Source organism: Odocoileus virginianus, chromosome 30 (assembly GCF_023699985.2).
Source record: "Odocoileus virginianus isolate 20LAN1187 ecotype Illinois chromosome 30, Ovbor_1.2, whole genome shotgun sequence".
NCBI classification, from domain to species: domain Eukaryota; kingdom Metazoa; phylum Chordata; class Mammalia; order Artiodactyla; family Cervidae; genus Odocoileus; species Odocoileus virginianus.
In genome coordinates this window covers 37,182,754-37,198,501 of record NC_069703.1, presented here as the reverse complement: position 1 = coordinate 37,198,501, position 15,748 = coordinate 37,182,754, and the positions used below count along the sequence as shown (strand labels likewise).

Sequence of the window (15,748 nt, the reverse complement as noted above, 5' to 3'; positions counted from 1 at the left end):
AGGGAAGACTTTGGGTATATTTCAAAAACTTTGCAGTTTAGTTGTGATGTGAGTCTGGACACGACTCCCTTGGGATTTTCCTTTCAGGACACCTCTGCATGCAGCAGAGGTTGAGAAAGCCTCCCCCCGCCACCACCAACTTGCCCCAGGTATTGCTCATTGCTGCTACCTGCTGGCTCTGCTTCTGATGGTCTTCCAGAGTGGGCAGGTCAGCCAGGTAGCGCTCCAAGGTCTCAATACGCTGCTGCTTCTCCCGGTTCTGCTCGGATTCCTTCTGACATTTCTTTTTCAAATTATTAATATGTTTATCACGACCCTTGACCTATTGGAAAGAAATGTTAAGAATCCTTCTCCACTGACCCCTCTACCATCTTGAATGTTAACTATTTTTTTGAAGTGAACACTGTCTTTGACCTTAGGACTATAAATGTTTTCTACTACCATGAAGTCAGGAAGTTGAACAAATTTTGCCATTGGAGATTAGGACATAAAATACAGAGTTATCACACAAGGACTTTCCATTCAAGGGCAAGGAAGAAGGGATTCTTGGGCAGTTTTCAAAACCTGGTAGCTCTACTGTATAATAAACAATTTCTCTGGTCTTTGTTCAAGTTCCTGGAGGTAACGTCTAAACTCTTAGAATATCCCAAATAATAGGTGTGTCTTTGTTATTCACAGTGGACCAGTTCAGTTCAGTTGTGTCCAACTCTTTGTGACCCCATGAACTGCAGCACTCCAGGCCTCCCTGTCCATCATCAACTCCCAGAGCCTACCCAAACTCATGTCCATTGAGTCAGTGATGCCATCCAACCATCTCATCCTCTGTTGTCCACTTCTCCTGCCTTCAATCTTTCCCAACAACAGGGTCTTTTCAAATGAGTCAGCTCTTCGCATCAGGTGGCCAAAGTATTGCAGTTTCAGCTTCAACATCAGTCCTTCCAATGAACACCCAGGACTGATCTCCTTTAGGATGGACTGGTTGGATCTCCTTGCAGTCCAAGGGACTCTCAAGAGTCTTCTCCGACACCACAGTTCAAAAGCATCAATTCTTCTGTGCTCAGCCTTCTTTATAATCCAACTCTTTATTTTTTCCCATTTATTTTTATTAGTTGGAGGCTAATTACTTTACAAGATTGTAGTGGTTTTTGCCATACATTGACATGAATCAGCCATGGATTTACATGTATTCCCCATCCTGATTCCCCCTCCCACCTCCCACTCCACCCAATCCCTCTGGGTCTTCCCAGTGCACCAGCCCCGAGCACTTGTCTCATGCATCCAACCTGGGCTGGTGATCTGTTTCACCCTTGATAATATACATGTTTCGATGCTGTTCTCTCTAAATATCCCACCCTTGCCTTCTCCCACAGAGTCCAAAAGTCTGTTCTGTACATCTGTGTCTCTTTTTCTGTTTTGCATATAGGGTTATCATTACCATCTTTCTAAATTCCATATATATGCGTTAGTATACTGTATTGGTCTGTATCTTTCTGGCTTACTTCACTCTGTATAATGGGCTCCAGTTTCATCCATCTCTATAGTCCAACTCTTACATCCATACATGACTACTGGAAAAACCATAGCCTTGACTAGATGGACCTTTGTTGGCAAAGTAAGTCTCTGCTTTTTAAAATGCTGTCTCAGTTCAGTTCAGTCGCTCAGTTGTGTCCAACTCTGTGACCCCATGAACCGCAGCACACCAGGCCTCCCTGTCCATCACCAACTCCTGGAGTCCACCCAAACCCATGTCCATCGAGTCGGTGATGCCATACAACCATCTCATTCTCTGTCATCCCCTTCTCCTCCTGCCCTCAGTCTTTCCCAGCATCAGGGTCTTTTCAAATGGGTCAGCTCTTTGCATCAGGTGGCCAAAGTATTGGAATATGTAGTCTAGGTTAGTCATAACTTTCCTTCCAAGGAGTAAGCGTCTTTTAATTTCATGGCCGTAGTCACCACCTGCAGTGATTTTAGAGCCCCCAAAAATAAAATCAGCCACTGTTTCCTCTGTTTCCCCATCTATTTGCCATGAAGTGATGGGACTGGATGCCATGATCTGTTTTCTGAATGTTGAGCTTTAAGCCAACTTTTTCACTCTCCTCTTTCTCTTTCATCAAGAGGCTCTTTAGTTCTTCACTTTCTGCCATAAGCGTGGTGTCATCTGCATATCTGAGGTTATTGATATTTCTCCCGGCAATCTTGATTCCAGCTTGTGCTTCCTCCAGCCCAGCATTTCTCATGATGTACTCTGCATATAAGTTAAATAAGCAGGGTGACAGTATACAGCCTTGACATACTCCTTTTCCTATTTGGAACCAGTCTGTTGTTCCATGTCCAGTTCTAACTGTTGCTTCCTGACCTGCATACAGGTTTCTCAAGAGGCAGGTCAGGTGGTCTAGTATTCCCATCTCTTGAAGAATTTCCCACAGTTGATTGTGATCCACACAGTCGAAGGCTCTGGCATAGTCAATAAAGCGGAAATAGATGTTTTTTCTGGAACTCTCTTGCTCTTTCAATGATCCAGGGGATATTGGCAATTTGATCTCTGGTTCCTCTGCCTTTCCTAAATCCAGCTTGAACATCTGGAAGTTCACGGTTCACGTATTGCTGAAGCCTGGCTTGGAGAATTTTGAGCATTACTTTACTAGCGTGTGAGATGAGTGCAATTGTGCGGTAGTTTTGAGCAGTCTTTGGCATTGCCATTCTTTGGGACTGGAATGAAAACTGATCTTTTCCAGTCCTGAGGCCACTGCTGAGTTTTCCAAATTTGCTGGCATACTGAGTACAGCACTTTCACGGCATCATCTTTTAGGATTTGAAACAGCTCAACTGGGATTCTATCACCTCCACTAGCTTTGTTTGTAGTGATGCTTCCTAAGGCCCACTTGACTTTACATTCCAGGATGTCTGGCTCTAGGTGAGTGATCACAGCATCGTGATTAACTGGGTCGTGAAGATCTTTTTTGTACAGTTCTTCTGTGTATTCTTGCCACCTCTTCTTAATATCTTCTGCTTCTGTTAGGTCCGTACCATTTCTGTCCTTTATTGAGCCCATCTTTGCATGAAATGTTCCCTTGGTATCTTTAATTTTCTTGAAGAGATCTCTAGTCTTTCCCATTCTATTTTTTCCTCTATTTCTTTGCACTGATTGCTGAGGAAGACTCTCTTATCTCTCCTTGCTATTCTTTGGAACTCTGCTTTCAAATGGGTATATCTTTCCTTTTCTCTTTTGCTTTTCACTTCTCTTCTTTTCATAGCTATTTGTAAAGCCTCCTCAGACAGCCATTTTGCTTTTTTGCATTTCTTTTTCTTGGGGATGGTCTTGATCCCTGTCTCCTGTACGATGTCATGAACCTCCATCCATAGTTCATCAGGCACTCTATCAGATCTAGTCCCTTAAATCTATTTCTCACTTCCACTGTATAATCATAGGGGATTTTCTTTAGGTCATATCTGAATGGTTCAGTGGTTTTCCCCACTTTCTTCAATTTAAGTCTGAATTTGGCAATAAGGAGTTCGTGATCTGAGCCACAATCCACTCTCGGTCTTATTTTTGCTAACTTTATAGAGCTTCTGTATCTTTGGTTGCAAAGAATATAATCAATCTGATTTCGGTGTTGGCCATCTGGTGATGTCCATGTGTAGAATCTTCTCTATGTTGTTGGAAGAGGGTGTTTGCTATGACCAGTGCGTTCTCTTGACAAAACTCTATTAGCCTTTGCCTGGCTTCATTCTGTACTCCAAGGCCAGATTTGCCTGTTACTCCAGGTGTTTCTTGACTTCCTACTTTTGCATTCCAGTCCCCTATAATGAAAAGGACATCTTTTTTGGGTGTTAGTTCTAAAAGGTCTTCTAGATCTTCATAGAACCGTTCAACTTCAGCTTCTTCAGCATTACTGGTTGGGGCATACACTTGGATTACCATGATATTGAATGGTTTGCCTTGGAAACTAACAGAGATCATTCTGTCGTTTTTGAGACTGCATCCAAGTACTGCATTTCGGACTCTTTTGTTGACTATGATGGCTACTCCATTTCTTCTAAGGGATTCCTGTCCACAGTAGTAGATATAATGGTTATCTGAGTTAAATTCACCCATTCCAGTCCATTTTAATTCGCGGATTCCTAAAATGTCAATGTTCACTCTTGCCATCTCCTGTTTGACCACTTCCAGTTTGCCTTGATTCATGGACCTAACATTCCAGGTTCCTATGCAATATTGCTCAGTGGACCAGATCGCACCATAAATGCATTTATGCTAATTAGATGACTCAGAATAGGAACTGATCACTATAAAAACCAATGGAGTTGAACCCAACTTCCTGTGAAGAGGGGACAAAGACAGGAGATTTGAGTTCAATCATACCTACATGATAAAATCCCAATTAAAAACTGTGGACACCAAAGCTCAATGGAGCTTCCTGGTTGATGAACACATGCATGTGCTGGGAGGATGACAGGTTCTAATTCCAAGAGGGAAAAGGTATGGAAGCCCTGCTTTGAGGACTTTCCCAGACCTCATCCTATTTGTCTCTTTACTTGGCTTATCATGATTTGTATAACAAAACTGTAATCTGTGGAATTAGTGAACCTGAAGGCATCATGGGAACCCCTGGATTTATAGCCAGTTGATCAGAAATATACGCAATCTAGGGAACCCAAAACTTGCAGTTGGCATCTGAAATAGTAAATAAGGAGTCTTTTGGAGGACTGTGTCCTTTAAACTTGTGGGGTCTGATGCTAACTCTGAGTGGTTGCATCAGAACTGAATTGCAAAAGTATATATAACCGTAGCATACATACAGATAGCATACATACAGCCCACCTGGTCTGTTCTGATGAGACAGGTAATGCATTCTTCTCTAAACACTTCATATAATATAAAGCTAAGCAATTATCTGGAAGGGCTAATGAAGACTGTAAACTCCTTGAGAGGAGGGGCTATGTCCATTTTGCTTTTATCAAATTGCCAACACACAGCACAATGCTTGGCACTAAGCAGGCAATCAATTAAGATTTGTTGAATAGAAACTTTTCTTTACTATTACAGCTTTTTCTTTGGCTTATGAAAAAGGAAGCTGGAGATAAAGCAGAGAAAAAGGCAGATTTATTGATGCCAAAGAGGCTCAGGCCTAATTTGATCCAAAGATAACTCAGTACTAAGAAGGATCCCTGAAAATCAGTTAAAAGCTTTACCCCAGGTACAATCTGTACCCTTCAAGCTCCATGTGATTCCCCAGATTCTCACATTTTAATATGCATCAGAATCATGTGGGAAGCTTATTGAAAATGCTGATGGCCAACTCTTAATTAAAAAAATGGTTGGCCAGTCAGAGGTGTTTTTCTCCCTTCCAAAACATTTTTAGAATGACAGGCATAAAATAAAATACCAATTCTTAAAAGGCAACAGAGGAGACAAAAGTATACAAGATAGGGGCTTCTGTAACAGTTCAGTGGCAAAGAATCTGCCTGCCAATGAAAGAGACATGGGTTTGATCCCTGGTCTGGAAGATTCCATGTGCTGTGGAACAACTAAGCCCCAGAGCCTCAACTACTGAACCCATGCTCTAGAGCCCCGGAGCCACAACTACTAAAGCCTGCATGCTCTGGAGGCTGTGCTTCACAACAAGAGAAGACAATGAGAAGTCACACCACCACTAGAGTGTAGCTCCTGCTCACCACAACTAGAGAAAAGCCCATGCAGCAACAAAGATGCAGCACAGCCCCCCAAAAACAAAAAAGAGTATATAAGATAGTTCAAGATGTTTTCAGAATATGAAAGGGAATGGGAGGGACAAATGATTTGGAGCAGAGGAGTTATAATTTGCAGTAGGAGTCACAGACAACTTGGAAGACAATGTGCCCTTCACAACCCACATGAATCCCTGTACTTGAAACATGAGATACCTGAGGCAGGTAGGTATAAGCCATAAACCTGAAAAATAGGGGAATTCATTGGAAGTCTAGATTCAGGTTAGCTGGATATCATTCTCACCCCAGGTTTTCCCAAAAGGAGTCTGAAGGTTTATTCTTTGTGGAGAAATAAAATCAGAGAGAGCCCAGCCCAGGGGTATTAGTCATGGCAGAGACACAGAGAATGAAGCACAGGGTTGAAAATAAGCATAAATAAGAATCTATGTGTAGAACTATGGGACTTTAAATCTAATTTCCTTCTCAGTGTTGAGAACCCAAAGGCCAAAAGCATTCCTGTCCCCAGCCTCCCCACCGGGCAGCAGACTGAAGATTCTTTTCTAGAGAGAGTAAGATGAGACATCAGATATTGACATTTAAGGGTTCCCAAGTGAAAAGGGAAGACTAAGTCTGATCATCCCATAGGGAAGCCCACCAGGCCATTTCCATGAACCCAGAGCTTCCATGCAATTTAAAAATACTATATTCTTAAGTATGAGCACTCTTTCATTCAAGGATCATCAATCCTCTAATGTGAAAAACACAAAAACAAAATAAGACCTGAAAGAAACACTATAAGCAGATGCAGATTCCCAAAAGGCATAATCAATATCATCAGAGAAAAGATATTGCATTCATGAAACTAAAACAGCAAAAAAACGCAGTAAATAAGAGAATACTATTCAGAAATAAAGATGTACATGTCAGGAGAAAGAAAAGAGTTGAGGACAGCTAATTCTGTAGACTGGGGCTGGGCAGAGAATCACTAATTTTTATTATCAACATTGATATTTGATAACAAGTTGGTTATTTAACTTAGACACATGTATTATTTTCTTTTTTTTTTTTTGCATTTTCGTTCAATTTTTTATTATTTTTTTGTATTTTCTGTTCATTTTATTATTATTTTTTTGCTTCTTTTCATTCTCTTTTTCTACTTTAATTACGTAGTTGACTTCTAGAGTCATCTTTCCAATTTAGGGGCTCAAAACGCACTATAACTTAATTTATAAACAGATTTCCCTCCTGGAGGAGGATGACTGTTGGTTTCCTTCTTGGTGTAGACACATGTATTATTTTGATTAAAAGTTTTTTTCTTTTTTTTTAAACAAGCCTCTAAGTCGTACCAATGGCACCACCACCACCTGGTAAGATTGTCAGAAATGCAGAATCCCAGGACTGTCTCCCCTTCCAGAACTACTGAATCTGGATCTGTATTTTCATCAAGATCTTCAAATGGTTCTTAAACACATTAAAGTTTAAGAATCACTGCTTTAGCTGACTTTGATGCAAGTGGTCCACAGCTAAACATTATTAAACTGGCCCCCCAAGAACATATATATTAGAGCAACCCGTGAACAGAACCAGAAGACTTAGCTCCTTCTATGATAACCAATCTCAACCTGAGGCAATTCTAACAGCACTGGCAAAAATGTAAAAACTCCCAAAAGAGCTGCATATGTGGGATTCTTCACCTACTTTTTAGGTAGAAGTGAGAAGAAATCATGCTGAATGATGTACCACAGGTACATCTTGCAACAGTACCATTTGGTATGACTAGTCAGACTGGTTTTTCACCTAGGCCAGCTGGTTCCCCATCACAACCTGGGACAGTGAGAGATTATACAGCTTTCCCTGTCTGTGACAGTTTTTTGTGGAGATAAAGCAGATATGAAGGGTTCCATTTCAAACAAAACAGCCCTGCATGAGAAGTCAATGTAGGGTGTCTCACCCAATTGTCTCCTCCAGGTTCCAAGAATAGTTTGGCAGGAAAGGGCGGACTGCCAATTCTTTCGTGAATTAGAAAGCTATCAGCTCTTTAGCTCACCCTTTCTTCCTGTTTCTTCCCTTCCTCCGAGTGCTTCTGCAGTGCCACTCTGAGGGACTCTCTGATGAGCTGGACTTCAACTTCTGAAGCAGAGAGTTTCTTTTCAAGCTCGATCTTCTCTTTGCTCAAGGCTTCTGTCTTCTGGGCAAACTGTGCACGTAAGAAAGTGTTCTCTCGCTGCAATTCCTGCAGAAAGATTCACAACATGTAACGGTTCCTTACCCTGAGAGTCCCATGTACTTTACTTATACCTAGCATACTTTGTGGTAGAATATCAACTTTCTCTGAGAATTTCCTCAGGCAGTACTTCTCAAAGTGTGGTCCTAGGACTAACAGGGGTTTCCTCGATAGCTCAGTTGGTAAAGAATCCACCTGCAATGTGGGAGACCTGGGTTCGATCCCTGGGTTGGGAAGATCCCATGGAGAAGGGAAAGGCTACTGACTCCAGTATTTTGGCCTAGAGAATTTCATGGACTGTATAGTCCATGGAGTCACAAAGAGTTGGACACAACAGAGCTACTTTCACTTTCAGGACTAACAGCTTCAGCATTACCTGGGAACTTGTTAGAAATGCAAATTCTTAAGCCCAACTCCCAGGCCCAGTGAATCAAAAACTCTGGGGATGGGTATTAATAATCTGTGTTTTAACAAGTCCTCCAGGTGATTCAGATGCACACTCAAATTTCAGAACCACTGGCTTAAAGCAATATTCAAGGACCAGTTATGTAACAAAGGAATACAGGACAATATATCAGCAGACCTGGGTTCAAGGCCTAGTTCTCCTCCACTCATTCTTTATATGACTTAAGGCCAATTCTTCCTCCTTCTTGGGCCTCAATTTTCTCATCAGTAAATGAGAAGACTGAGATATATTTTATGTAATGGCCATTCTCACACTAACATTCTGATTCTCCAAGATGGAACACTGAAGATGGAACATTGTCTTAAGAAGCCCAGTAGGTGGCAAAGCCAGTACAGTACTACAGTCTGTCTAATACTCATCACTCAAAAGCCCAAATTGCAGAAGAAGCTTGGCCAACATCTTTCAGAGCTACTGACCTAAGTAAGAGTACAATTTTCCCTCAGTTGCTCCTAGACATGGAAGAATAAACATGGGAATGGCTTTAAATCCCGTACTACCTCTGCTACTCTTTTCATTTGGCCAGGGCTGGTAGATCAAGACTTCTCAGAACACCACTCAATTCTAGGACCTTACTATGAACCTTGCTCTGCCTTCCTTTTCTCCCAAGTATGTCCTGATATCAAGGCACCTGGACTTCCACTTGATTCCATCCTTAGGCCTTTTCTGCCCCGTCAAGAGCAGAACAGGAGATGCTTTATAATTAGAATGTTTACACTCTGGGGGCAGGAATACCTTACTTCACTTGGTCCATTTTCTATCTCTTGGATGCCTATCAGTGCCAAGCACAGGGAAGATCCTGAGTTATGACAAGCAGAATGCCATCCTGGCTGCCAAAGCTTACCTGTAGCCTCAGCAAGCAGACATCCCCAAAGGGGGCAGGGCGGCCTAAAAGAGCACTGTGGACTTGCAGTTCACTCTCTCGTACCTTTTGCTCCAGCTGAGAGATATGTTTCCTCTGCCTGCAAAAGTAAGAACAGAATGAGGCCCAGGGTCCTGACACAAACCCATTTGCAATATGAACCCCAACTTTCCTTTAACAGGTAAAAACCACACTTTGTAAGCAAAGACCTTGGATTCTTGGGTTGTGCTATTTCCTGAAGGAGGAAACACAAATTAGAAAACTGACAGGTGAAATGAACAAAGATTAACTGCAAAGAACCAGCTACCTCCTCTAGGCATTCCCCACAGCCCCTGCAGAGATATGCAACAAACTTATCACATTATTCACACACAGGACTAGGCTACTTATCCTGAGGTAAAGCAGGGGTCTAAACAGAGGAGGATGCACTGCCCTGGGGAGATGTCATCAGTAGGGGCTGGGAGAGCAGAGGCTGGCCTGATGGCCCCGTGCCCCCTTACTTGTCAATAAGGAGCTCCTTTTCCTTCAGAAGGTGTTCATTACTGTTCAAGATGCTGATCCATTGTGCTGGGTCTAACGTGGGCAATGAAGGAGAAAAACCAGCAGGATGGTGGCAGACGGCTCCATTCTGAAGCTGAAAGACAAGCAGGCCCAGTGGGACTTAATGTTAACCTACAGGCACCTGAAAGCACCTATGAAGCACCCAGCTGTGTCTGCAGTCAAGACTCACTTTGGCTCAGTTTGAGAAGGCCCACTGTTTATGAAATAATTTTAGCTCTGATGCATGACTGGAAAAAGCCTGCTTGACAGACTTCTGCCAACTGGACACTCCCTGCTCAGAAAGGCTCTAGTTTCTAAGAAAAGGTCAGTTTATCTTTCATTATCTGGAACAAAAGCAAATCAGGAGCTAAGATGCCCTCACCAACCAGGAAAGGAGAATGTGTCCTGCTTCCTTTCTCCCCATTCTTAAGTACAAGAACTTTCAAAAAACAAAACAAAACAAAAAAACAAACACAAAAGTAGTACAGTGGAAAGAATATGGGACTAAAAGATAGTTTTTGAACCCTAGAGCTCTGCCACTTAAACCAGCTCTATGACCCTGGACAGACTGCTTATTCTAAGAACCTGGTAAATTTCTACGTTTACCTCATCAGAGTGCCATAAGGATCAAATGAGACTCTGTATGTTGAAGTACCTCGCCGAGTGTTATGTAAGTACATACACACACAGTCAGTGTCAGTGTCCTACTGCTGGGTTTTCCTTTGTAACCCTCTGCTTTGGAGAACCTATCTGGTGTTTAGAACTGACAGATTTGATGACATTCACAAGATTTCATTTCCTATCTACAAACATCTCCTTTTTACAAACACTTTCTTTGGAGTCAAAACTTATAAGAAAAAAAAAACCTATATAGTTCTAAGATTAGCACAGAAACTGCAAAGTCCAAGGAAAGAAAGGCCTCTACCTGCATTTGCTCCATCTGTAAACGGATCAACTCCAGCTGCTGCCGACAAGTGCTGAGCTCACAAGATTGCTCGCGGGAATGCCAAGGGTCAGGATTCGGCTGCCATACCTGAGAAGGTAGAGGCTTGGAGAGCCCAGGAGCAGGCTGGAGTCCCAAAGGAAGAACCCCACTGGCGCCAGGGTGTGGTCCATTCCGCTCACATACTGCCCCGCTGCCTGGTGCCTTCTTGGTCTCAGGCAGCCCTTTGTATAGCTCCTTGTTTGTGTCGGTTCTCGGGTTGTGGAAGTAGACTCGGTAGTGGGGATCTGAATAAAGTGTCTCCAGCACTGCCGACTGATTGAGGGTAGACTCCATATTGGGAACATCAAACTTTCTTGCCTCTTCTTCCCTTTCATGGCCCACTGCTGGAAACCAGGACTGCTCAACTCCATTTTCTCCAGCAGCACCACAAAGATACATGAAATCTCTAGAAAGGCCTGGAGAACGTTTCATTGAACAGAGGTCTCCATTTCTTGTCATCCCCACACTTTCAGCCAACCCCGACAAAGGAAGTTTGGAAGAGGGTCCGGCAGCAGAATTCGGCTTGGCAGGAGAGGTCCCCAAAGTAGAAGGTATCACATGGGCTGTTGGAATGGTTACGTGGCTTTTGATGGGCTGGAAAGAAGGGCTGCTACTTGAACTGCAAAAATCTGTGGAGAGAACAGTCTTCCGTAAGTCAAAACCGAAGCAGCAAGCTATTTTTCAGTTTGGCTGCTATTCCAGACATTCTCTGCCAGAGACCAGGCAGAGAGGGCACCGTCACAAGTATCAGGCAGAAAAATATAGCAGCCTAAATGGGAGACGTGTGTTCTAGGATCTCAAATGCCATTCCCAAGGCAAACCAAAGCAAGGTAACATTGGCTTCACTTTTAATTTATACTCTGTTCTTTGTATTTGAATAACAAAAATCCTGTCAGTCAACAAAGCTGAAAACTGAACTTAAAAAAAAAAATCACTTACTTAAGGGAACTGGATTAAGTCTGAGTCTTCCAAGAGCTGGGCTATAAGCTATAATCCAATCTAATAAAAATGTCTTTTCCAAGGGCTTCCAGAATCCTCTTTAATCTCCAAAAGCTCCACAGCAAAGGTGAACAATGAATCTAAACTATCCAAAGAATAAGGCAAACTGGATAGTGCGGCTGTGTATCTGGGGCAGGGAGCACCGCATCTGAATCAGGATTCTGCTCTCTCCCCCACACGCCAGACCTGACTGCCAGGATATGTGAAGTTATTCTTAGCAACTCTCAGGTTTCATTCTAGTGCAGTGAACACTCTCAACTGGTAAACACTGAAATCCTCTATTTTTTACTTTGCCTTTTATTTACCCCCTTGTTTGTATATAAATGTGATTTTTCACTTTCCTTGAGACTGGAATTATGTTTCTTTTAGCTCCTGCCTAGTCTTGGGAGACAACCCTCTGATTGGCTCTGCTGCAGAAGGTTCATATTTTTACTATTTCCAACTTTCAAGTGCTCCTGTGAAAAGGACTACAAGGTCACAGAACTAACACAGGGCAGTGAGCTACGAGCAAAGTACAAGGCAGGAAACTGAGGAAACATACCTGTTACCTTCAGCAGGCAGGAAACTGAGTGAGGGAGACAAGGAATAAAATGTCTTCCTTTTTCAACTATGTCCAATATTCTTTTCCAAACTAAGCAACATCTACCTTGGAGAACAGATCTCCGATTTGTTTCATTTTCCATCAACCAACACAGAACATACTCAGCTAATGAGGACAGATACTAAACTTTTCCAGAATTTAAATGGGTATAGATCTGCTATTATGTTCTCACATGGGTTTGTAAGCACTTCTTTAAAAACAAGCAAGCCAAATTATCCTTTATAATGTATGCAGAGTATCTAATGTCCTCTACTCAGATGATCGTGGGGATATATAAAATACCATAGTAAAAACAAACAAGCAGCAAAACAACCAGTAATTTTTGATGACATGCATCAGCTTCTCAGGACCAAGAAAGACAGACATTTCAAGAGTCAAAGGACACCGTTTTTGATGTCCCAAAACTTAAATACAGAACTAGTCAACAGGGTTAAGGTAGACTGGTGGTGATGAAGATTCTAAGACTAGAAAGCTCTCTACTTGAAATCTCCCATAATGACACCATAATATTCTCTCATCAAGGGTCCCGACTCTCCAAATATAATTATGGAACAGAAGGCAGTAAGATTTTGGTTATGAGGGCTGCTACTACGCTGAACTCAGCAACACCTCCTCCCATTCTCCCTCCATGGCACCACTCTCTCTCACGACTTCACCAAATTCAGTTTTGAGCCCATAATGCCCAAAGTAGTAATGCCAAAACCGAAGTCAAGAAGAAAGGTACCAACTGCCCAAAAGAATATTGTTTCTCTAATTTGCCGGCGAGTGTGGTCCATCTATGGATGATAAAATGAGGTCTGTCAGCACTTGTCATTATCTACTGAGTTTAACTATTTACATTAAGGAAACTGTGTGATTCTGAAAAAGTACTATAAAATGTCAAGTTACATTAAAGTCGGGCTTGTGTTTTAGAGCATTTTGAAACAAAATGGCAACACATTTTCAAAAGGGTCACTATCCTCTATAATTTTCAAAGGCGATTCAAATTTAGCATATGATATATGTGATTTTTGAATATGAGCTATTTCAAATCCTAAAAGATGATGCTGTGAAAGTGCTGTACTCAATAAGTCAGCATATTTGGAAAACTCAGCAGTGGCCACAGAAGTGGAAAAGATCAGTTTTCATTCCAGTCCCAAAGAATGGCAATGCCAAAGACTGCTCAAAACTACCACACAATTGCACTCATCTCACACGCTAGTAAAGTAACGCTCAAAATTCTCCAAGCCAGGCTTCAGCAATACGTGAACCGTGAACTTCCAGATGTTCAAGCTGGATTTAGGAAAGGCAGAGGAACCAGAGATCAAATTGCCAATATCCCCTGGATCACTGAAAGAGCAAGAGAGTTCCAGAAAAACATCTATTTCTGCTTTATCGACTATGCCAAAGTCTTTGACTGTGTGGATCACAATCAACTGTGGGAAATTCTTCAAGAGATGGGAATACTAGACCACCTGACCTGCCTCTTGAGAAACCTGTATGCAGGTCAGGAAGCAACAGTTAGAACTGGACATGGAACAACAGACTGGTTCCAAATAGGAAAAGGAGTATGTCAAGGCTGTATACTGTCACCCTGCTTATTTAACTTATATGCAGAGTACATCATGAGAAATGCTGGGCTGGAGGAAGCACAAGCTGGAATCAAGATTGCCGGGAGAAATATCAATAACCTCAGATATGCAGATGACACCACGCTTATGGCAGAAAGTGAAGAACTAAAGAGCCTCTTGATGAAAGAGAAAGAGGGGAATGAAAAAGTTGGCTTAAAGCTCAACATTCAGAAAACTAAGATCATGGCATCCAGTCCCATCACTTCATGGCAAATAGATGGGGAAACAGAGGAAACAGTGGCTGATTTTATTTTTGGGGGCTCCAAAATCACTGCAGGTGGTGACTACGGCCATGAAATTAAAAGACGCTTACTCCTTGGAAGGAAAGTTATGACCAACCTAGACAGCATATTAAAAAGCAGAGACATTACTTTGCCAACAAAGGTCCGTCTAGTCAAGGCTATGGTTTTTCCAGTAGTCGTGTGGATGTAAGAGTTGGGACTATAAAGAAGGCTGAGAGCAGAAGAACTGATGCTTTTGAACTGTGGTGTTGAAGTAGACTTTTGAGAGTTCCCTGGATGGCAAGGAGATCCAACCAGTCCATCCTAAAAGAGATCAGTCCTAGGTGTTCATTGGAAGCACTGACGTTGAAGCTGAAACTCCAATACTTTGGCCACCTGATGCGAAGAGCTGACTCATTTGAAAAGACCCTGATGCTGGGAAAGACCGAGGAAAGGAGCAGAAGGGGATGACAGAGGATGAGAGGGTTGGATGGCATCATTGACTCAACGGACATGAGTTTGGGTGAACTCCGGGAGTTGGTGATGGACAGGGAGGCCTGGCGTGCTGTGGTTTTTGGGGTTGCAGAGAGCCCGACACGACTGAGCAACTGAACTGAACTATGTGATTATTTAGAAAAGTTTACAATTCACCAAATCATTGGGTTTTTGCCACTTCAAGGATATATCTCTAAATCTCTCCTTTCCTCAAACATGCTCCCTTCCCCTCAACTCCCACCCCCCACGAAAAGCAATTCATTCTTTCTAGCAACCGTCCTTTCTTAGTAAGAGGTAGACTTAGCTATTGCTAAATTTTGATCACGTCTGCCTATATCCCTTAGAGGCTTATGAAGTACGGTAGTCTGAAATAAGCCAGTGATGATTTCAGTCTTTGTCAAAAAACTGAAAGACTTCTGATCTCTCAGGTATCTATCTCCATCCTGTCCCTTGAGAATCTTCAAGGTAAAACACCTTAGTGAACGGTAGAATCACAAACCTAAATGGGGAATTCCCTGGCAGTTCAATGGTTAGGACTCCAAGCTTTCACTGCCGAGGCTGGGTTCAATCTTGGGTTGGGGAACTAAGATCCCACAAGTTGCACAACACGACCAGGAAAAGCAAAACAAAACAAAAAACCCTAAATGTCCATCAGCAAATGAACCTAAAGATATGGTATGTATATTCAATGGAGTATTACTTAACCATAAAAAAGAAAAGAAAGAAAAATGAAATAATGCCATTTGCAGTAACATGAATGGACCTAGAGATTATCATACTGAGTCAGACAAAGACAAATATCATATCATTGGTATCACTTATGTGTGGAATCTAAAAAAAAGATACAAACAGAAAATAGACTCATAGACTTAGAGAATGAATTTATGGTTACCAAATGAGAAAGGTGAAGGGGAAGGAAAAATTAGGATTTGGGGGTTAACATACTATTGTAATCAACAAGGACCTACTGTATAGCACAGGGATCTCTACTCAACATTTTATAATAATCTAAATGGGAAATGAATATGAAAAAGAATAGATATATGTGTATATATAACCG

General features: G+C 42.0%; 1 protein-coding gene across 3 annotated transcripts in view; it reads right to left on the bottom strand.

Annotated features, from left to right (window-relative positions):
* Positions 1–15,748, bottom strand: part of CEP85 (centrosomal protein 85) — a 36,898-nt gene that overhangs the window by 9,047 nt on the left and 12,103 nt on the right. For 2 of the 3 annotated variants that reach the window (XM_020909207.2, XM_020909209.2), the window contains exons 4-8: positions 10,703–11,391; positions 9,738–9,871; positions 9,220–9,337; positions 7,736–7,921; positions 170–322 (exon numbers count right to left, since the gene is read on the bottom strand). In XM_020909207.2, the coding sequence (XP_020764866.2) occupies positions 170–322; positions 7,736–7,921; positions 9,220–9,337; positions 9,738–9,871; positions 10,703–11,391 (1,280 nt within the window). The remainder of the gene's footprint in view (positions 1–169; positions 323–7,735; positions 7,922–9,219; positions 9,338–9,737; positions 9,872–10,702; positions 11,392–15,748) is intronic. The other variant, XM_070458966.1, reaches the window with a different exon arrangement.